At 41.9% G+C, this 23,146-nt stretch overlaps 1 protein-coding gene across 5 annotated transcripts in view; it reads right to left on the bottom strand.

Annotated features, from left to right (window-relative positions):
• The window catches only part of PROK2 (prokineticin 2), a 152,143-nt gene that overhangs the window by 10,671 nt on the left and 118,326 nt on the right, over window positions 1–23,146 (bottom strand). For 3 of the 5 annotated variants that reach the window (XR_015151293.1, XR_015151294.1, XM_086366833.1), the window contains exons 1-2: window positions 11,989–12,103; window positions 8,524–8,649 (exon numbers count right to left, since the gene is read on the bottom strand). Coding sequence is in view for 2 of the 5 variants with exons in the window: in XM_086366833.1 (XP_086222959.1) it covers window positions 8,524–8,649; window positions 11,989–12,084 (222 nt within the window). In the remaining 3 variants the exon portion in view is untranslated. Of the gene's footprint in view, window positions 1–1,548; window positions 1,609–8,523; window positions 8,650–11,988; window positions 12,104–23,146 lie in introns of those variants that run through there. The other 2 variants (XM_086366832.1, XR_015151295.1) reach the window with 2 other exon arrangements.

The raw sequence follows: 23,146 nt of genomic DNA, 5'->3' as shown, positions 1-23,146 counted from the left end.
ATCTATTTTCATGTATTATCCTTTCGTAGCCTTCCAACCACTCTATGAAGATGGCAAACACTTTAATCACACCCATCTGATAGATGAGAGACAAAAGCACAGAGAGGTTAGGAACTTGCCTGAGGTCACATATCCAGAACTTGAAGCTTGGCTGGCAAGTGGACCTGAAGGACCAAGCATTTAAACAGCAAGCTACACTGTCTTTTACTTTTTCTCATATAATTCTTTTTTAGAGTGTCCTGCTACTGAAGCTCCTTGAAGAGAACATAATTTTTTGGGCACGACCACATGCGTACAATAAGCAAATAAAAATTCACTGATGATGAGAAATGTATAAATTCATACATTTGTGCAAAGATGTGAGCGAGTTCCCTGGCAGTTTAGTGGTTAAGATTTGGTGATTTCACTGCCATGGCCTGGGTTCAATCCCTGGTCAGGGAACTGAGATCCTGCAAGCCAACAAAATCAGGGAAAGAGGCAGCCCAATTTGCAGCAATGCAACAGAGCAAACCCCAGGCGGGAGAGCCAGCAGCAAAAGGCTGCTCTCACCCCAAGCACAGTTCGGTTGCCGTTTCTAAGAACCTGCTTGAACCTGGGTGAAGCTTGAACCAAGCACAGTTCAACCAAACTGAACCAAGCACAGTTCGGTGCTCAAACTAAACCGAACTGAACCAAGCACATTTCGGTGAAGCTTGAGCCAAGCACAGTTCAACCGAACCGAACCAAGCACAGTTCAACCAAACTGAACCAAGCACAGTTCGGTGCTTGGGTGACTTCCTGAAGTTCAGTGCTTGGGTGACTTCACCTGAACTTGGGTGAAGCTTGAACCAAGCACAGTTCAACCAAACCGAACCAAGCACAGTTCGGTTGCTGTTTCTAAGAACCTGCTTGAACCTGGGTGAAGCTAGGTTGAGGAGGGTCAACTAGCAACTGGTGTGGTCGTTCTCTGTGCCAGGGGCAAGTGAAGGACTCACAAAACATGTATGCTTTCTAGAGGCAAAGAGCAAAACCCACCCTTCTTCCCATAGGAATGGTGCCCCCTTGAGAATCTGCCTGCTTTGCAAGGGATAGGGAGAAAGTTTAACTGTAGGCCTGCAAGTGGTTGAGGATAATGAAATGAGATGGCAAATTACCCAATTGAGGGTAATGTGAGAGAGGACAGCTACTGCAACCTCATGCCGTCAGGGGATCCGTCCACAGCGGACACGCGGCACAGAAATGCATCCTTCCTGCCTCCCAGCTCAAATGCTTCCTTTGGTATCATGCTAGAGCATTTCCTATTCCACCAAAAGAGGCTGCCCCACACGAGTGATCTATCCGTACAAGAAAATTTGAGATGCATCTTCCAGATGCCTTCGAAATCATTTCTTTCTGCATCAAACAAAAGGCTGAACAAAAGGCTGTCTGCAGACAGTGGCAGAACCATTCTAACCTTATTTTCAGGTTGAACTGATTGGATGGATCCAATTCTATGGGTGTTCAGCAATGGTCAAGGCTAATTATTCTGGGCATTATCTTTGGATGCTACCATGCTCATGTGCTCCTTACCTTTTTCTTTCTTCTTCTCTTCCTCTTTCTTCTTTCCTGCCTTCCATTTCCAAAATGGTTCTGGAAGGGCCAGGGAGATGGTTGAGATCAATAAATACCAAGGGAAGAGTAGGCAGGTGGGGGTGGCACGTGGTGAACAGGCAGGACCATCCCAGCTCCTCTGTCCTTTTGTGAGAGCATTACTTTTGAGGTTCAAAGGGCAGTGTCTCCATGGGGGCACATGGCCATCGGTCCCATGCAGACACGGGCTAGAATGGTTCTGTCACTGTGTGTGTCAAAGGGTCCATGGAAGGCCGGCTCATTTGTTGCCACTGAGAATATATCAGAGGAGGTGGGGGCAGCAGGAATGGCTTGGACAATTACAAGTGGATGGCATGAGACATAATAACTCATGACTTTGGCCTAGAGATTTTGAGAGATTCCTTTCGCTGAGCCCCAAACTACTGCATGAACCAGCGGTTCTCAGTCTGGGGTGATGCTGCCCCCAGGAGATGGCTGGCAATGTCCAGAGAGGCAGTTTTGTGTGTCACAGTGCAGGGAGGGGGCATCTGATGGATAGAGGCCAAGGATGTTGCTAAACATCCTACAACTCAGGGGACCTTTCCCATGTCAGAGTTATCTGTTCTCAAATGTCCACAGTGCCGAGGCTGAGGAACAAACACAGGTGGCAAGGAACAGGAGCCTGGAAAGGGTGAGTGCTACCTGTAACAAGCATGTCAAACTGTTACACGTGGAGAACACCAATCAGGTGTCTCCTGTTCATTCGTTCAACAGACTCCAACTGCGTGTCACCAGCACATCAGGCCCTGTTTCAGGTACTGAGGATACAGCGATGAATCAAACAAGAAAGGTCTCCGCCCAGCAATGGAGGGTCATATCAACGACAGCTACTCAGTAAGACAGTTTCAGCTACTACGCATCCCAGGCTTCAGTCTGATGCTCTGTGCACCTCGACACTGTGGTCACCCTTGGGTCTGCCACGTGGGTTCTCAGCAGCAAAAGCAGCAGGAAAGAAAAATGACTCACACCAGCAGCCTGCCGCAGGCCAGGCCACAGCAAGGCATGATGTCTGAGTGTCATGCTAAAGCTGGGTGCCAGATTTCTGTCTCCCTGTGACACAAGCTAAGTGGCTTCCTCTTGAGATGAAGCAACACAGCTGACAGAGGTCATCAAGCCACAAAAGGGACATGTCACAGTCAAACCCATCTCCATCTTCTTCCAAATACCACCAGGCCCAGATTCCAGGCCCTGAGAAGAAAAGGGAATCTTTTAGTTTTGAGTGCATTAACACTCAGCCTGGTACAAAGGACACACTCAAAAATATATGTGTCAAATGCTTGTCTTCTACCCCAATCCCACCATAGGCTGTGACCTCCCTGAGGGGTAAAAAGGTGACCTTCTCAGCTCCTGCGGCTCCACCTTTGTCCTAAATTCCTCTGCCTGGCACTGATCAATGCCACCAAACTCAGAAACCAAAGGCTCTTGCTTATGCAGAGTCCCTCCAGGGTCTAGGAAGGGCCCTGGCAATGTGTTCTCAAGGTCATGTGTTTTTGTGAAACCTTCAAAAATGTCTATTATTCTTTTTCTTACCCAGGGCATCATGACCGTGTAAACATCAACCTACATTTGCTGCAACTCAATTTAACACAATGATTAAACTGGCAGGTCCCTTTATACCTGGGTGCCCTTTTCTTATTTTTATCCTTTTTCAAGATTCAGCCTGTGTTTCTCCCTCCCTCACCCGAGCTTTTCTACACTGGACAAGCCTGTAGCAGTTTTCTCCTCCATCTACGTGCTCTCAATCACACACACTACGATTTCTGACATGGTGAACACCCCATAGATACCTGCCAATTTCTTGTCTGGCCCATTCACTGCTATTTCTACATTCATGTATGGCAAGCCTAGTAGCTGTCTGACAGTCACACAAGCACAAGAAAGTGTGCACAGAAGATGCATCTTTAGATGTATTAATACAGCCAAGGAGCTAATCATTCAGTACCAACGTGACGCTTTACTTTAGAATCAACTATGCACTCAAGCCAATGTTTCTAATACTGTAGATTTCCAATCAGCAAATTCTAGGAGTTACCAAGGCAGAACCTTCAGCACTCTTGAGAAGGCATGATGCCCAACACATCTGCAGCATTTTTAAAGAGAAAACAGCGCTGATATAAAACCAAAATATTATTTGTGCTCTCTCTCAAAACAGAGTCAACTGTGTTAAAGAAGGGAACACAATGGGATACTTGAAGAAAAGCTGAGTCACGTGACATAAAAAGCACTGGCCCAATAATTTTTTTCCTTAATAAAACCAGTTTTCTTACCACTTTATCAATAGAAGTATATAGTTCAAAAACATTCAAATGGTATGAGTGCATAAAATAAAAATGACAAGTCCCATACATCCACAGTTTCTGGTTTCAATAGGTCTGATGAGTGCCACTGTATGGTTTCTTTTAATTTTTTTTTTCTTTTGGTAATAGGCATATATTCTCATGGTTTCCCAGGTGGCACTACTGGTAAAGAATCTGCCCGCCAGTGCAGGAGATGTAAGAGGTGTGGGTTCAAGCCCTGGATGGGGAAGATCCCCTGGAGAAGGAAATGGCAACCCACTCCAGTGTTCTTGCCTAGAGAATCCCATGAATGAGGAAGATGGCAGGCTACAGTCATAATGTCGCGAAAAGTCAGACACGACTGAAGCAACTTGACACAGTACATATATTCTCAGAACCCTAAATATACAATTATTGATCTGTTCCCCTCCTGTGAGCATCATGTTAACCTGGGGCCTGTGCTGACTCAAGTGGATCCAACACAGACCTGGGCCTCCCACTGCACTGTGTCCCCAGAAAAAATAAAGAAAAAACAGGGAATGGTGGGCCAGCCTCCTTGGTTGTACGGAACTGGACTTGAGTTGGGGAACCTTGAGTCTCTGGGACTAGAGGGGCATAAAAGATATGCAAGAAATAAGAGTGGTAGTTTCTGCAGGTCAAAGGGCCCCCTGACACACACACATCTTGGCAATCATGTGTGGCAGCCACCAGCACCTGTGTGGATGACGGCAAAAGAAGTTGTGTGCTTGGGTAGCTGATGAGTTCCCTAGGAAGTGAAAATGCTGCATCTCCTGTGCTGTGTCTTGATAGGCTAAGTAAAAGATGCATTAGACAGTGGTGCGCACCCGGCGTGATTCCAGCCCCCTGCAACGCCTGGGGGGACATCTAGAGGCCATGTTGGAGGTCACCACTGGGATGGGGTGCTACGGCACCTAGCGGGTAGAGACTAGGGCTGCTAGTAAACACACTGCAATGCCCAGGGCCACCCCCACAACGAGGAGCCATCCAGTCTAAACTGTCAGAAGAGCCGGGCTCAGAAGTCCTCTTGTCAACTGGAAATCATGTTCTTCAGAAAAGGAGAATGGATTAGTCAAGTTTTAAAGTGCAGCTCAAAAACAAAAATAAAAAACCAAAGCAAGTGCTAAAAAAGTGTTAACATAAAAAACGGAGCAAAATTTAAAAATAAGATTAATTTTTTGAAGGAAATATAGATTAAATTTAATATTTTAATAAAATAATAAGCAATAAAAGTACTCATCACATAATTTTAAACTTCGAAAGCCCATGAGTAAATAGCATAGGATGGACATGACTAGTCTTTGTAAGCTCTGTTAATAAAAGTGTGGGTACCAATAGAAACTAGTGTTTCTTAAACTGGAGAAAGCAATAAACAGCAAAGTATTCCCAGTAGATACGTGATTTAATAATGCACTCTTAATTATTAAAAACGAGTTGTTAAAGAAAAATCAATACGTTATAACTACCATCTGCCTAAAAATGTGTTTAGAAAGCATGCATCCTATTCCTTTCAAGTAGACTTATATTTTATTCTATTTTTGAATGATCAAATGTGAAGTTAAAAACTTTACAAAATTGTAGCCTAGGAGTGTCTAAACTGTCTAATTGATACATCAGAAACAAAATAGTAAAATGAATTCAATAGTTTCTACCTATAGGTCTTAATTTCATTCATCAAATACTGTTCACTTTATCAAAATAAATATCGGTGGCTAATGTCTAAGCCAAACCAGAATAGAAAGTTTAAAATTAGAGCAGGTATAGTCCTCACCTATTCATAGTCTTGTGCTTCTAATACACCAGTCCCTGTGACCACAATCAGAGTTAATCTATTTTTTTTTAGAAGGCAAAAAGAAAGTGGAGGGGGGAAAGTAATGAACACATCACATTTAAAAGAACTTTTATACAGCATCCATCTATATTTTTACCATCTACTAATCAACTGTAAAACTTTAGAGTAGAGTCTCACCAGGACATATTTATTTTAAAATGGGTTGTTTTTTTTTTTTAAGTTGTTTTCAATAGAGTATAGCTGAAAGATACTCTGGAAGAACTAGGTTTTCATCAGGATAAGTTAATTTCACTCAGAACAAGTAACAACTCTGGAACAAGAACTAGGTTATTGAAATGACCTATGAAAATGTATTTTCAAGACAGTAAAATAACCAATATGAACAGCTGTAATATTGAGGTCTAAAAACATGGTTCAAGTGGTTATCTGAATGGGGGTAAGTTCAGATCTGACGTTAACATCTTACTTTTTCAGTACTTTCCGTTCTTTTATCACTTAATTTTACTATGGAAACTATAATCTGTTATCATAGACTTTATTATCAACAGTGTGATTAAAAGCCCAGCACAGAGATGCTCCTGGGTTTATGGCAGGAGAATGATTTTGTTTTCTTTCAAAACTGACTTCGCACTAAACCTGAACTAGAAACTATAGGAACCAGGAAAATAGAATCTGGTTCTCTTGTCAAAATATCTCAACATTTGGAAACCTCATCAGAACTACAAGATGAGACAGATTTCAACTCTGGACTATTCTGTGTCATCTCAGGGAACATCTTCCCTACACAAACCCATCTGGGTTAATTGCACTGAAAAAAAGGTTCAAATTAAACATGACCACAGCTTTCACTGAGTAGATGCCAATGGAGTGATGGGCAGAGCAAAATCCAGAGCCTGTTCTCTGACCTATCGCCTTGGGACCTCAGCCACATACTGAGCCCCTGGGAGGCTGAATGTTGTACAGAGGATGGGAGAAAACCAAACCTTACTTCACAGACTTGCATTAAATGAGAAACACATCCACGACAATTAGTATCATATTGAGGATCTGGTACACCATGGCATACAAGTAGCAACTAGTACTGCTATTTGTACAAAAATAGTTACCCAGAATGTGTCATTCTTGACTTGTTTTAGCAAACCAGCTGGGGTAGCGGAGGTTATACTAACAATGTACAAAGACAACTAATTATGAAAGAACAGTGAATTAAGAGTCAACTTTTAAGCAACAGCGACTCCCATGGACAAAAGATGGCTCGTGTTGGATAAGGCTGATGAAAAAAACTGAGACCGATGCCAAAGGCAGCTGGGCAGGCTTCACCCTCCACCCCCACCCCCACCAAGGGGAATGGGGTTAGTGGTTTGGCACAGAGCCAGACAACTAACGGTTTTGAAACCTTTCCTGTCTCAAAATGGCCGGGAATAAAAGGTGCATATCATGCTTACAAACGACAGTACCGGCTCAAGCGGTCAAACCATGGTGAGGAATGGTACCAATGCAACAGGAAGTGTTTCTCAAGGAAACCACAGGAGAGCCCAAGGTCATCTTCAGATGGGTCTAAACAACCAGGGTTCCCACTACAGCACATTGAGCGAAACCCCAATTTTCTTATTTCATTCAGATAGAGTCAAAACCTTAGCTGTTATCTGTGACTGTGGAGTATGGGAAAGATATTTGGCTCCATTTCAGTTTTAAACCCTAAGCCACATGTGGGGAAAAGAAGAAGGCAGAAGGCAGAATTCAGTTTGCTTTGAGAACATTCAACCTGTTTTTAGAGGATGTGATGGGTAGAGAGAGAACACTGCAGAGGACTGAACTCACCTCCAACAAGCCCCAGGCCTGGGACACGTCCTCAAGCACACACACGCCGCTCCCCACCCACCCCTGCACCCTGGACCCCATGTAGCTGCTGGTAAGTGAGGATGTACTAACGGCACAAGAAGAGCAAGGCACCTGCAGCCTGGCACCCCTGGGGATTTGGCTGGAACCATACTGGGTTTCACACACTTTGTATCTGAAGGACACGGATTCTCCAGGTTCCACAAACTTCTCTGCTCCCTCCTACCTGCCACCCACCCACTTCTGGAAGTCCTACACAGCTCTCTGGCCCCTGCAGACAGGAGGGTCTGCAACGCCTGAGGACACAACCTCTGCAGCCCCATCCGATCCTGCCGTCACTCCTGCCACTTCCTGTCAATAACTTTCCAAAAATGGTGTTTAGGTCATTGTGATATGGAGCTGTTAGAGAGGAAAATAAATTGGAAAGGTAAACATCATGAATCTCCAGGGTTGTGAACATTGCATCCTGTGGAGAGAGTCAAAATGTAGGACTTTCAAGTTAAAATACAAGAGTGATTGCATCATGAATCATTTTCTACAAAACCCAAAGCACAAACTTATGTGCTTCTGCCTTTTCAGTAGGTCTGATTTCAGCAAAGAAGTATACACAGTATTTTATATATACACACACATATATGTATATAAATGGTAATATATATACATAAATGGTCTTTTAGGATATAAAATACATTCATATATCCAAAAGTAATATATATTTATATCCTAAAACTGTTAAGCAAAATTCGGTATTTCAAATTATTTTTATGAAATGTTTCTAATGCCATGAGAATGAAGATATGTAAATGATTAGTTAAATAAGGATGGTAAGAATACAGTTCTCTCAGATGGAAATGGAGAGGAGAATGGAAGAGGTTTTCCACTTCATCTTCTCTGATTTCCAATTTCTAGCACATTTCATGTCATAGAGGCCTTGCTTGGAGTTGAGTAACTGAAATGTAAGAAAACCAACAAGAACACATATATACTAACTTTACGAGTCATCGGATGGCAACTGTCTCCCACTTTGCCCATCGGTGTGCAAATCCGTATGCTCTTAACCCAGAGACTAACAGCACAGCACATGCCTCCACCACACTGGGGGTCCCTGTCGCAGGCCTGAAATGTGATAAGCAAACAGATAAAGATAATCAGAATGACTCAGGCTAAAATTAGCAGTAAAAAAAAAAAAAGCTCTTTTAATATCTCACAGCTATGATTTTAATAATCTTACATGTTTATAAAAACTGTAATCATTTATTTGAACATATTTACAATAAAATCTGATCAGAGATTTTCCCACTTGGTGAAAAAAAAAAAGCCTAAATAATGGCCCACAGAGTATGAAAATTATAAACCCCAATACTTTTTTAAAAAATCAGCTCTCTTTTTCTAGTGCTTTATGGATGAAACAGCTTTGAACTTGAAGTTTATATTGGTCTTTTACCATACGTGGCCATTAGGAACTACATAAATTGAATCACAAGATTTTATAACTATTAACGGTAGAATAAAGTGGGCCCAATTTAAAAAAGAGATTTAAATGGTCTCTAAATCTATCATGAAATGCTCCAGATCCGTAAAGATACTGATGTAAATTTAAAAGTATAACTCATTTTCTCTTTCAAATATTTGCATTTTGGTTCATGAGATTTAACATTTCTCACACCTCTGACTTGATTTTCACCATTTCCTTTTGAAAGAAAGAAATTTCATAGGCTGAGAATGGCCAGACCAAGACTTTTGCCTTATGTTACTCTTTTTTTTAGGTGAGTAACCTGCAAAAAAGGAAATTATTGGCTTAGGGTATACATATGTGTACAATATAAGATTAATGAAACTATTCTGAGATCCATCAGATTTAGAAATGCAAGTGAAAGATGCAATTATCAACAGTGAATACTCAAGACACTTGTTCCTAATATAAAAATTGTAAATACATATAATCAAAGAATCAGCTATGGAGGAATTTCCTCACTTGACTAAACAGAAGTAAATAATGAAGTGTAAACTTATTTGCATAAAAGTAGATCCAAAGAACTATGGTTCTTTCCTAGAACCATCCATAAATAGGATGCTTTGTTTGAATGGTGTTCAGTAATCTGTTTTGTTAGTGTTAAGGTGAGAACATCCTATACTATATATGTAAGAAGCTAAGAAATCTATAATTTAGACAAATTTAAGCGCAGATTTAATGCAAATAACTAAGATACTTCTTCAGAGTTCTTAGTTTTGGAGAAGCTATAATTTCGCAAAAGACAAATATATGGGGATACTCATTATTTTTTCATTAAAGTGATCAGCTATATTGTTTTATTTCCCCCATTAGAATTTTTTCTTGGGCTATTTAGTATTGGATAAAAACTGTAATTTTCATCTTGGGGTGTTTAGACATTTATAGGAAAATATACAAACAGTTCCATTTTTCCAGTTTTTATCTGAACATCAGAAATCACACATACGTAGCCATTACATTCCATAAATGAGATGTTCACTGTACGATCTTTTTCAATACAGTTTTAACAAATCTATGTGGACATATAAATCAATTCAAAAATAACCACATTACTACTCCCCAAAAAGTAAATATTTAAGATGGAGGTTTTAGGCAATATTTTATTTCAACAGATTCTTAAGACCAGGAATTCTGAAGCCCCACTAGCTCTTTTAATAAGACAATCAAAATCCAGCCAAAATCTCTTAAATTTCAATCACTCACTTGGATTTTAAACATCCTAGAGATGACATATCTAGATAAGTTACTAGGTTTTTCATTTGACTCCAGATGGTTCCTGTCATGGAAACATAACTATATTTATTTACTGCCATGCTGTTTTAGAGAAATTTTTAAAGATCCTTTTATTTTCTAGCACTGTTTTGCAACAAGAAAAACAACACATATAATCGCATATAGCCAGTTTAAATTTTAACAGATAAACATTCAATGTGATAAAATTTCACTTTGTAACAAAAAAGGTTCAGTTCTTGGAAATACTTATAAAGACTTGCATGGGTTTATATATTTTTAATTAGACAGCTGTTTCTTAATGCCCTTCATCTTTAACCCACTGCAAATCTATTCAACTGGTGTTGTCTTATGAATGGAACAAAAAGATACTTATATTACAAAGGAATCTGGGGCTCAGAGGATTAGCAGAAATTTAAAGAGCCAGCAGGGGAAGATGAGGGAAAACCAATCAGATTTCAATTCTCATGTATTAGAAAGACTTGTAAAAACTTTTTTTCAACCACATGGACTGACAAAGCTATTCAAATACATCTATATCTGTAAAAATCTCTACAAACTATACTAATAAATATCACAATACTTATTAAGTATCTCTTGGCCATAACCCAAATATCTATTGGTTGTAACCAAATACTGTTATAATACAAGGACTTTCAATGTGCTATAAGCATATGGAGACAATAGTGCTTAATTTTGTCAAGACAACGACAGTTCCCTTAAATTTAAATGGTATTTCATTATCTGTGTACTATCATTTCAAACATAAAACTTTTTTCTCTAAACCCTATTATGTGAACTTAGATATTTGAAATAATTTAATGGGGGTGTAAAATACTTTCAGACTTATTGGAGTTGAACAATCAGGAAATGGTAGCGATTCTGCATTGTTGGCATAAAGTAGACATTTTCATTTTGTGCTGTAAAGTTATCCTTCGGATCCACACAAAGAAAATTGTTGGTGGACCTAGGAGAGGACTGAACTAGTTCCTACTTCCACAAATGATGACATCTCTCTAAACTGAAACATCTACAGGATCACCTACTCCATAACTAAGCCAAAGCACTGCAGGTGCGTTTATCAGGAACAGGAAACGGAAAACTTTTACAAGGAGAAGCTCAGGACGTTGGGGGGGAAAAAATGAAAAACGCTGGAACTGAGAAGAAAGGACCCACGTTGCTTTTCAAAAGTGCACTTATGACCTTGAACCAAGTTATTTCAAAGGGATTTTGCAGAGAATGCTTTGGGGAGCAAACTCCTCAACCGCAGAATTAAGTCTCCCAGGATCTGGGGGTACTGGTCTTGCCCCTTTACATTTTAAAGCACTTAAATTTTAAGGACAGAGGCTGGAAAAGCTGGGGCAAAGTGCTCGAGAAAACTGCCAAAGGCAACTTCTTTCAACTTAAGAGGAAAAAAGACCAAACGCGAGGACAGAGGGGCAGGCGAGCGTGAGAAGGTGGTGGGGAGCGACCGTGGGCACTTCTTCCAGGGAGCGCCCGATGTCCTGGCCGCCCGCTGCTTAGGGATCAGGGCATCCTCCAAGTGCTCCAAGGGGCGAGTGGGGCAGGTGTCCCGGTCCGGGATAACCCTCCCGTGCCCCCACCTCCCGGTCGCTGTCCCCACGCCGTCTCCCCCTGGGTTCCCGCCCCCACGACCCGGCGGCACGAGGAGGGCGCGCATCCCGGGTGGACAGGTGCGCCCGGCCGCTTACCCCGGTGATGACCGCGGCGTCGCCGGCGGGAGGTGTGAGCAGCAGCGGAGGCAGCAGCAGTAGGAGCAGCAGGCGGGCGCAGCGCGGGCTTCTCATGGCGCCCTCGGGCCTGGGCGGCTGTTGGGGGGCCGTTGGGGACGCACGGGCTGGAGCGCAGAACGCAGAGCGCCGGGCGGGCCACTCACGCGATCCTGCCGGCGGTTATAAAGGCGAGCCCCGCCGTGACTCACGCAGCCGCCCGGCCGGCCGCACGCGCGGGGGGCATGGCGCGGGCACACCCCCGCGCCCACCCCCTTGCCCCGGCTCCGCTCGCGGCAGGGACTGCTCGCGTCCCTGCCGCGCACGTGTCGCCGTGGTCCCGGGCGCCCCCACTCGGGGCGCTACTCAGGCAGCGCCCCCCGCGCGGCGCCCGGCTCGCGGCCAGCCCCTTGGCTCGCGGCCAGCCACTTGCCTCGCGCCGCGGCTGCCTTCCGCACGCGCCCGCACGTCTTTTTTGGTCAGAGACACCCCCTCTGCTGTCCTGGTTTCCCCAGCTCCACGTACTCAGCGCTGCAAACTTGCAGCTCATTTGCTCTCCAGATGTCTAGGGAGTGCCTACTAAGGTGCTGGGCGCTGTGGACACACCGGGGGAGCAAGGGAGGAGCCAAAAGCCGCTCAATGTATTAATTTCTGTATGCCACCTACAGCCACTTGGTTTGTCCTTAGGGTCCAGTAACTGAACAGAAAAGACAAACATCAAACAAACAACCTGGAAACGTGGAAAACAAGGGGCAAAGAACAAAGGGAGGGCAAAATTACCCCTCATCCCACATCCCTGACGACACTGAGGGATTTGTCCTTCTAGCTGTGGGAGTCCAATTTATTTCTTTCAAGGACTGTCCTCCCTTTCTGCTCACATCTGTTCCCTACCCTCTGCTCTCTGATTTTCCTCGCATTCATTTCTTCCCTTTAACATCGCGCCAGCTTCAGGCAGAGCAGTTCAGGATGATGCTAAAGCGAAATGAGATCGCCAAGCTCCGGATGCCAGCCTGAGGCGCCTTACGCTGTAGGTAGGCAGCTCTCTTACTTTCCAGTCCAAGATAATCATCTTTCAGTCTTTATAAGACGCGATACGACGTTACTGGGATTCGTTCATTTGTGTAAGTATGATTTGAGTGCCTATTGGGTTCTAGGACCCCTATGAGAGGACCAGTGAGAGCTTCCCCTTCCATTGTGACCTCCAGTCTGGCTTCAAGAATCTCAGCGTGTTTATCCTCAAGGAAATTCTTTCGAGAATACCTAGGTGTGACCACTCCAGACTTGTTTCCACCGAAGTTCTGGGAAGCTCGACTTTATTCCTTGAAACCTCAGCTTTCCCTGGCCCTATTGAAAAGCAGATGTGTCTTCCAGTTTCTATAATAAATGCAGTGGGGAGAGTCGGGACAAAGTTACTTTCAGACTGTGGGGCTCCCCCCATGCCAAAGCATTCAGACTAAATGTGGAAAAAAAAATTTTTTAAAGGCAATTATCCGAATGTTAAACAGCTGAGTATTTGGAAAACTAAAATTTTGACTGATTTTTAAAAACCCTTTTCATGCATGTTTTTATGTTTGAGAAATGTCTTGAAAGAGAAAACAAAAAAATATCAAACTTTTTTTTTTTACATTAAAAATTTGTAAAAATTGGGTTCACGGTTAAAGTAAGTGGAAACAGTAGCAAGTGACAGATCCGTGGAAAGTTTCATTTTCCAATCTCCATGCCAATGGTAGCATGGGAATGCTGCCGGGTAAATGTAAAAACCAGTCAACATGGATTTTAACATTCCTACAATTTTTTTTAATGGTCTAATTTATATTTGTTACTGCTGAATGCCAGTTTGGGTATCCCCTGCTTCTCCAGGCATACAAAACAGGCTATGTCTCCAGAGTAAAGTCAGTTTTCAAAAGTAGAAGTCTTCACACACTGCTGTTTGGAAAACAATCCTCATAAAGATGTTTTGAAACAAAGTTGGAAACACTTAAAATTCTTAGAGTTGGTTTGGTTTCATGTTGATTCTTTTGATCCTGCTGTTTCTTCTAATTGTTCTAATGCTTAGAGGAGAAATGAAGGCCTCTGATATGACAGATCTTTGTATCCACGGCCAAGTTAAAATATTGAAGTCTGAAAGTTGGTTGCATCTCATAAAGAGAAAGATGGAAAGCTGAGTTTAACTAGTTCATAAACATCAGCTAGGGAAGCCATTGTTGAAATAGAAATTGAAGAGTAGTTTGACTATTCTATTCTCTTTCTTACTGTTAATTTTGCCACGTGATCAACGCAGCCTTGGGATAACTATAGAAAGAAAACCAAACTTTGTGTAGTTTAGAATCTAGATTCCTGTTTTCTAGCAGACCATCAAGGGAACAGGTGAATTGAAGGAGCAGTACAGGAAAGTCCATAGACCTCAGGATTGTAAATTAGACTGAGCTGGATTGGAATTCTCAGTGACCAGTGGGCAAGCTGTTTAAAAACTTCACTAAACCTCTGTTTTCTCACTTGTAAAATGGATAAAAATACCAATCTCATGGTAAACAACCTCCATGGGGTTTAAATAGGATAATACCTATAACATGCTTAGCACAGTCTTTAGAACATACTAGGAGCCCTGTTAAGCATGAAGGTGAAAGTGAAGTTGCTCAGTCGTGTCCGACTCTTTGCGACCCCACCGATGGTAGCCTACCAGGCTCTGCCGTCCATGGTATTTTTCAGGCAAGAATACTGGAGTGGGCTGCCATTTCCTTCTCCAGCGGACCTTCCCAACCCAGGGATCGAACCTGGGTCTCCTGCATTGCAGACAGACACTTTACCATCTGAGCCACCAGGGAAGCCCCTGTTAAGCATAGCCTCCTATTAAGTCTTATCCTTTGGTGTTCTCTGACAACTTCAGCCAACACAGTTTTTTCTGTCTTGCCCACCAGATTAGATTAAATCCTAAATCTAACAACTGGTGTCCTTATAAGAGAAAGAAGAGGGATACCTGGACACAAAGCGACACAAGGAGAAGGCCAGGTAAAGGTGGAGGCAGAGACTGGAGTAATGCATGTAGAAGTCAAGAAATACCAGGGATTACCAACAACCACCAGAACCCGGAAGAGTCAACAAAAGATTGTTCCCTAGAGCCTTCAGAAGAAGCATAGTCTTATTGACATCTTGATTTTGGACTTTTAGCCTCCAAAACTGTCAGAGAATAAGTTTCTATTCCAGGTGAGGGAGGCTGGAGGGGTGCACAATGCATGTGTACTCAGTCGTGTCCAACTGTTTGTAACTCCATGGACTGCAGCCCACCAGGCTCCTCTGTCCATAGAGTTTTCCAGGCAAGAATACTGGAGTATCCTACATTTCCTACTGTAGGAGATCTTCCCAACCCAGGGATCGAAACTGCTCCTTCAGCATCGGCAGGCTGATTCTTTACCACTGAGCCACCTGGGAAGGGTGCACACCAGCTCTCAAATGCCTCTATCTGGAAAAAAAAAAGCCTCTGAAATTGGCATATATCATTTCTGCTCATGTTTTAATGGCCAAAAAAAAAAAAAAACCAAAACCGACTTAGTCTGTCTTCAAGGGACAGGCAATGAATGTGAGTCTGTAATACCCTCTGTTTTCTGAGGAACCAGAAACTGGTGAACAGCACCATATTTTACAGGAAAGGGATCATTTGTGGTTTATTCTCTCTAATGAGCATGTAATAGGGAAAAACCTTTGCATTCTATTACAAGTTAACCACTAAAGGGATGTCATCTCTAAGTTTAAACTATACATAAAGGGCTTCCCTGGTGGCTCAGATGGTAAAGAGTCTGCCTGCAATGCAGGAAACCTAGGTTCGGTCCCTGGGTTGGGTAGATCCCCTGGAGAAGGAAATGGCAACCCACTCCAGTAGTCTTACCTGGAGAATCCCATGGGCAGAGGAGCCTGGCGGGCTACAGTTCATGGGGGGTTGCAAAGAGTCAGATATGACTGAATGACTAATACACACACATACATACATGATGGTCCATCTCTGGGAACCTTGCTTCCCAGGTAATGAGTATCAGCTGAAATACTTTTCTTTAGCTCACAGGAAACATCCTGACCAGGCCCACCCATGAATGACTGCAGGGAGAAATTAACTTATCTCCTCTGGAGGCTGATCGGAATCAGGAAATGTTTGAAGTTACTTCCTCCCCTTTTAGTATACAAGAAGCCTAAATTCTAACTCAGGCAAGAGGGTTCTTTACAACAAAGTCCACCATCTTTCCTGTTTGCTGACTTTCCAAATACAGTCACTATTCCTTACCCCAACAACTGGTCTCTCAATTTACTGGCCTGTCATGCATCAAGCAGTATGAGCTTGAGCTTGGTAATAAACATAATGAACTTCTGCCGGGGTCCAGCCCCAGCTGATCCAGGGTATTCGAAGGAGAGATGGCATCAGCGAGGATCAGGAAACAACTGCTTAATTAAACGTTAACTAAGGATATAAAAAGTAATAGAATGAGGATAACTCAGTGAGGAAATTCAGTGGAGAAAAGAGGCTGAAATAAGGATAGCTCAGTAGGAAAATTCAGTAAAGAAAAGAGGCTGAACAATTAATTCAGCCAGAAGGTAAGAGAAAGAACGACATGGGGAGACCAAGTTTCGGTGAACAAGGCCCGCACTTTATTTTCCAAAGTAGTTTTTATACCTTAAGTTATGCATAGAGGATAATGGGGGAAGGGTAGAGTCATGCAGTAAGCCAGGCTTTCTTCCTGCAAACTTATCATATGCAAAAGTTTAGGTGATTTACATCATCTTCTGGCCTGGAGGCCTGTTAACATTTTAAGAAACTTGTTTTTCTGTAAAGGTGATTATTCTAAAGTCAGGCACCAGCCTCCAAAAAGCATTGGATAGAGTTGCATTCCTATAGGGCAAAGGTGAGGTGGGCTCAATCAAGAAAAGGATTAACTCAAGGGTCCAAGGTTACAAACATTGAGGTTACTACTTACATTTCTATACACCCATTATATCAATCAATACACTGCCAAGGACACAGTAGGTAAGGGGTATGGAGACTGAGCAGCAAACATTGGCCCAATAAGTGAAAAACCCTTCACCAATACAATTTCTAATCAATCTTTTAACTACTCAAAGGAATCTGTGTTTAGACAGTTTAGAACATCTCCTGCCTCTCACAGTTGGGAGGCTCTGAACAATCACATGTGGCCGGATAAACCTATTCAGGCAGGCTAGAGGACTTCCAAAGGAGTTTGTACGTTGAAACACTGTCACACCCAGGAATTGTTAACTGGAGCTGTAAGCTAACTCTTTTTTCAGAGAGAGGTAGTGGGGGACAGCCCCCGTGAAGTCAGAGGTGTAGGTGAGAGCACAAAGCAGAAAGTAGGCAGACTCTGGTTTTGGGGGTAGATGCTCGAGAATTTCCAGGGGGACTCCTGAGGCTCGATCCCGCCTTTGCGTATGCCAAGCCTCCTTCCTCATGACCTTTGCCACGGGTGGAGCTCGCTCCCCGCAAACTTCAAATTATATTAATAATAATTTTAAATGATAATGTATTATTTCCTTTGTGTTTTCTCAAGTTCAATATCCCTATGCTATAATATCCCCAAAACATTCTGGAAAAAATAAATGTATAAGCTGATATTTTCTTTTAGGTGGATGGAAAACTGCAATTCATTCATTCAGTAGACATTTACTAAGTACTTACTAAAATGTAAGTATTGTGCAAGGCACTGGAGGTACAGTGGTGAGCAAAACATGTGAATCCAGCCCCCTGGGAATGTACAGTCTAGTGGGAAGAGGACATGAATTGAATAACTATATAATTATATAATTACAGGAAATAGATGGGAGTGCACTGGGAGAGAGCATATGGGGAGACCTGGAGGTTTTCTTAAAGTAATGGTGTCAAAGCTGAGATCTGAAGCTTAAACAGGATTAAACTGAGATTAATGAGGGCAGCAGGAGGTTGGTGGTGGGAGAATGACTGGGCATTCCAGGCAGAAGAATTGCCTATTCGGAGACCGGAAAGAGTATCCACATTCAAGGAACAGAAGAGAAGCCAGTGTGGCCCAAAGAACAAGCCTAATGGGAAATCTAGTATAAACGTGAAGCCAGACAGGGAGTAGGAACCCAATCCAGAGCCTTATGTAGGGAACACTGAGGATCTCACTCTTATAAGGAAGGGGAGGGAATAAGGCCAAGGAAGAGGGAAAATATAAAGGTGACCAGGCATGACAAGTACCTTTTGAAAAGAAGATGCTTGTCTAGGACCAATCTCCTTGTGGTCCCCACCCTGAACCTCTTTTATTGATGGCAACTCTGTCCTCCCAAGGATGACCTTGGTGCATACTTGAGCTTTTTCTCCCACACACCATGTCCATTCCATCTGGAATCTGACCACTTTGCCCTCTGTCATGGCCACCCTTCTTGTTTGCAGCCATCATCATCTCCAGCCTGGATGACTGGCATTGCCTTCTGACTAGCCTCCTGGTCTCACTCTTGCCCTCTACATCCCATCATACCCCCAGCTGCCTCAACTCTTCTTTTAAGACAGACCTTTTGCTCAAAACCCTGTAGTGGTTTCTGGTCCCCTTCACAGAGGTTAGGTCTTTGCTTCCTCTACTACAATGATACGATGACTGAGTGTCTTCCTGCCAGCTCTGCTCCAGCCACACTGGCCTCCTGGAGGTTCCAAGAACAATAGGTAGGTTCCCACTCTGGGAACTTTGTCTGAAACTTCTCTTTGTCAGGATTGCCCTTCTTCACAGTAGACAGGAACACAACTGACTCAGTCCTTCAAGTGTTTGCTCAATCCTCACCTCAAAGAGGCTTCTTCCAACAACCCTGATAAGTGCATAACTGCCCTGGCACAGTAGAGCAGAGACCTCACTTTGCTGACAAGGTCTGTCTAGTCAGAGCTATGGTTTTTCCAGGAGTCATGTATACATGTGAGAGTTGGACCATAAAGTTGAGCACTGAAGAATTGATGCTTTTGAACTGTGGTGTTGAAGAAGACTCTTGAGAGTCCCTTGGACTACAAGGAGATCCAACCAGTCCATCCTAAAGGAAATCAGTCCTGAATATTCATTGGAAAGACTGATGCTGAAGCTGAAGCTCCAATACTTTGGCCACCTGATGTGACTCATTGGAAAAGACCCTGATGCTGAGAAAGATGGAAGACTGGAGGAGAAGGGGATAGTGGATGAGAAGGTTGGATGGCATCACTGATTCGATGGACATATGTTTGAGCAAGCTCCGGGAGTTGGTGATAGACAAGGAAGTCTGGAATGCTGCAGTCCATCGGGTTACAAAGAGTTGGACTGAGCAACTAAACTGAACTGAACTTCCCCAGCACTCCAGATGCCCCTCACTCTACTCCTTTTCATATTTTGCATTCTCCTCTAGCACTTAACACCTTCTGGAACTATATTATTTGCTTCTATCTTATATTTGTCTTGCTCCACCCTCTTCACACATAGACCAGAACAGAAGCTCCACAAAACGGGATTTTTTTTTTTTTTAAATCTTTTGCTCACCAGTTTAAGTCCAGTATCTGGAAGTGTGGCTGGTATGTAGATGGCACTCGATAAACTTTTGGTGAACAAATTACTGAAAATATGGAAAAGAGATTGGATAGATTAATGAATGGATGGATGGATGGGTAGATGGATAGACGGATAGACAAATGGGTGGATGAGCATGGACCTGATGGGAGGATACCGTAGTGGTCTAGGGGGCTTCTGCTACTGTTGTTGGCAGGAAAGAGGGAGAGAAATGAACTGATTCATTCAAGTAGTGAAACAGGCAGAGCCTACTATTAATTGAGATAAAGAGCAGAAAAGGAAAGGCCAAGATTCATCACTAGGATTCATTATGTATAACTGATTAACACTGGGTATGCTGGGGTACAGGAATTACCTGGATGCGGGGAAGGGCAGCCAGACTGACCCAGGATGCAGAGAAGAGGCTGGACTAGAGATAAAATTCTGGCCATATATATCCCTTTTAAATTATTTTTTATTTCCATTTCTATATAATATAATTATTTTTTATTTCCATTTCTATATAATATAGACACTATGGTAAAAGTTTAGATCAGGGCTTGGCAAACTCTGATCTACTACTTATTTTTATAAATAAAGTTTTATTAGAACACAGCTACACAACACACTTAAATGTTGCCTATGATTGCTTTACACTGCAAGAAAAGACTGGAGTGCTTTCGAGAGAAAGATTGTATGGCCCACAAAGCTAAAAACATTTATTATCTGGCCCTTTATAGATTTTGCTGATTTCTGCTTTAGGGAATAAGGAGGAGTGTGGAGTTTCTCTATTGCTTTCTTTCATTTTAGGGCAAATTCATTACCACCAAATTTTCTTGAGCTTGTTACGGGCTGTACTTTTGATGCTCTCTCTGGTTTCTCAGTTTAATTCTCTGCTTCCTGAGTTTGGGAATTTGCCCCAGGTGCTAGCTTCCTGATAGATCACTACTGTATTCATCTTGTTAGACATATTTTCATTTCAACTGCCCATTACATAGTAGGTGCTCAATAAATATTTGTCAGTAGAATTTGAGGCACAGGGCAATAAATGTATGCTTAATCTGCTGTCTTGAGCTGGGGGTCTAAAACTTTTTCTCATATATATATACATATATGAAGAGCACTTTCATGACCCTTGTATATGAAGTTCCAGTTTTAAAAGTGATTACAGCTTGCTTGATGACTTACTTTTTTGTGTATCATATTCTTAAGGCCTCCAAGTATTACAGAATAACAGGTGAGCCTGGTAACAATAACTGGGCCCCATTTGTCTTTGTGTAAATGATTCTCATTGAGACAGATTTAAAAAAGTAAAATAGATGATATTCTGCTTGCTTTTTCATCCTTTATCCTTTATCACTGTACTATTACACGGTGGCTTTTCTTGTTAATAAACCCATAATATCAGTCTGAAATAGCTTTTTAAAATAATAACTGTGCTTTAAATGTGACATATGAAAATGGAACTGCTTGTATAATTCTAAGACATCTATTTTAATCTATTTCAATGCTGATGATTTCTCTCTATTTTTAAAAATAAATCACCATGCCTCAACTTGAAAGCCAATTATCTATGGAGGCACTAAAATTATTTGTTCTATTCAAGTGATAATGTATGATAAAGTTTACCTATTTTAAAACAGTTGAAATATTAAGCTAAGAGAAAGAGTTTTCCCAAAACAATTAGTACAAAATACATTTGAAATAATATGAGGGGTCAGGATGAACACTGGGTTCTCAAAGATTTAAGTTTTATTCATTATAATGCTGTAAGTCTTTAATATTCATTTTTAGCATTGAAGAAGGGCTAAAGCTTATATATCATGTATTTCATTAAAAGGGAGGGATTGTTATGCAAATCTGTAGCATATCTGGTACTTTCCAGAGAGAAAGAGTAAGTCTCATACAGTAAAGAGTTTTTTTAAACATGGAAAACAGGGCTAGGTAATTACTTCCCTATTATTCTAGATCGTTTATTTGCTATCCTATGCTAAACTTTATTTAGCAACTTGTTTTTCTCCTCTAAATTTGAATTATATTTATTTTTCTATTGAGGGAAATGATGTGAAATAATAAGGCATCCAGGTAGAGGAATTTTAGCCACAAATCAGTTAACAGTCTACATGCCTAAAAGTAAAGCTAGCTCTCTTATGGTTTGCATATGGTTGGAGCTCAATAAATCTCAACACATCTTCTATCATAGCCCCAGTTACCCTATGAGGCAGCTTTTACAATCCCTGTTTTACAGATAAGGAAAGTGAGATTCAGAGAGATTAACCATGTTACACAGAATTAGAATCACTTCTAAGTAGTAGAGCTGAGTTTCAACCCAAGTTGGTTTTATGCCCAAAACTTCAATGTTATTCTTCCTTATTATATGCTTTAATTAAATATTGGCATAAGTAATTTAGGTACCAACAACCAGAAGAATTAGTCACTATGCTGTGAATTTTTCTCAAACTCATCTTAAAACCTTTTTTCTCTCTCAATTGGGAGATCAAGACTTAAAAAACAAAGTGGCAGAAAACAGGTATAATTCTGGACTTTCTGTTTGAGGGTTCCCTGAAGAACAGATTCAGATTTTTTTTTTTTTTTGTAAAGGAAAGAGGTGATCAGGGACTTCCTTGGTGGTCCAGTGGTTAAGACTCCACATTCCCGATGCAGGGGGCCTGGGTTCAATCCCTGGTCAGGCAACTAGATCCATCAAGCCACAACTAAGAGTTTTCATGCTGCAGCCAAAAGATCTTGCATGATGCAACGAAGATCAAAGACCTCGTTTCTGCAACTCAGACCTTGTGCAGCCAAATAAATGAATAAATAAAAATAAATAATTTTTTAAAAAAGGAAAGAGGCAGTCAACATTTCTGCTTTATAGGTTTATCTGTGAGAAGTCTAAGGTAAGACTGGTACCTCTGATCTCACAAGTAGTCTGTCAAAGGCATCCTGCTTGCAATTTTAAGCAGAAAGTTTAGCAGAGTGAGCTTAAGGTTGGAGGCTGAGGGCTCTAACACAGCATTAACCCGTGAATGTTCTTTCTTAGAAAAATATTGAGTTTTATAATCAAATGATTTTGAAGACTTTGTAAGGACTCATTAAAAGCCCTGAGAAGTCCTGCAAGAAGACACCAGCCCAACTTGGTTCAACAGAGCATTTACAAAATATTTAGGGTAGAGTACAACCGTGAGTATTCATTGGAGGGACTGATGCTAAACCTGAAGCTCCAATATTCTGGCCCCTGATGTGAACAGTCAACTTATTGGAAAAGACCCTGATGCTGGGAAAGACTGAGGGCAATAGGAGAAGGGGACGACAGAGGAGAAGATGGTTAGATAGCATCACAGACTCAATGACCATGAATTTGAGAAAACTCTGGGAGATTGTGGAGGACAGGGGAGCCTGGTGTGCTACAGTTCATGGTGTTGCAGAGAGTTAGATAGGACTTAGTGACCAAACAACAACAAGTTTTTGCACATATCAGATGTAAAAATTTAGGCAAATTTAAACTCCAATCTTCAGCACAAGACAGCCTTAAACCAAAAATCCACTAACTTTAGAATAAGTGTTTTGAACATGTAGCCAGTCTTAGATGAGCTCATTAATCAAATAAAAGAAATGCTCAGATACTC

Source organism: Bos grunniens, chromosome 22 (assembly GCF_055505025.1).
Source record: "Bos grunniens cultivar Pamir isolate PY7600 chromosome 22, Bosgru_T2T1.0, whole genome shotgun sequence".
Taxonomy (NCBI): domain Eukaryota; kingdom Metazoa; phylum Chordata; class Mammalia; order Artiodactyla; family Bovidae; genus Bos; species Bos grunniens.
Note: the sequence above shows the minus strand (reverse complement) of the source record. Positions and strands in the feature narration are given on the sequence as shown.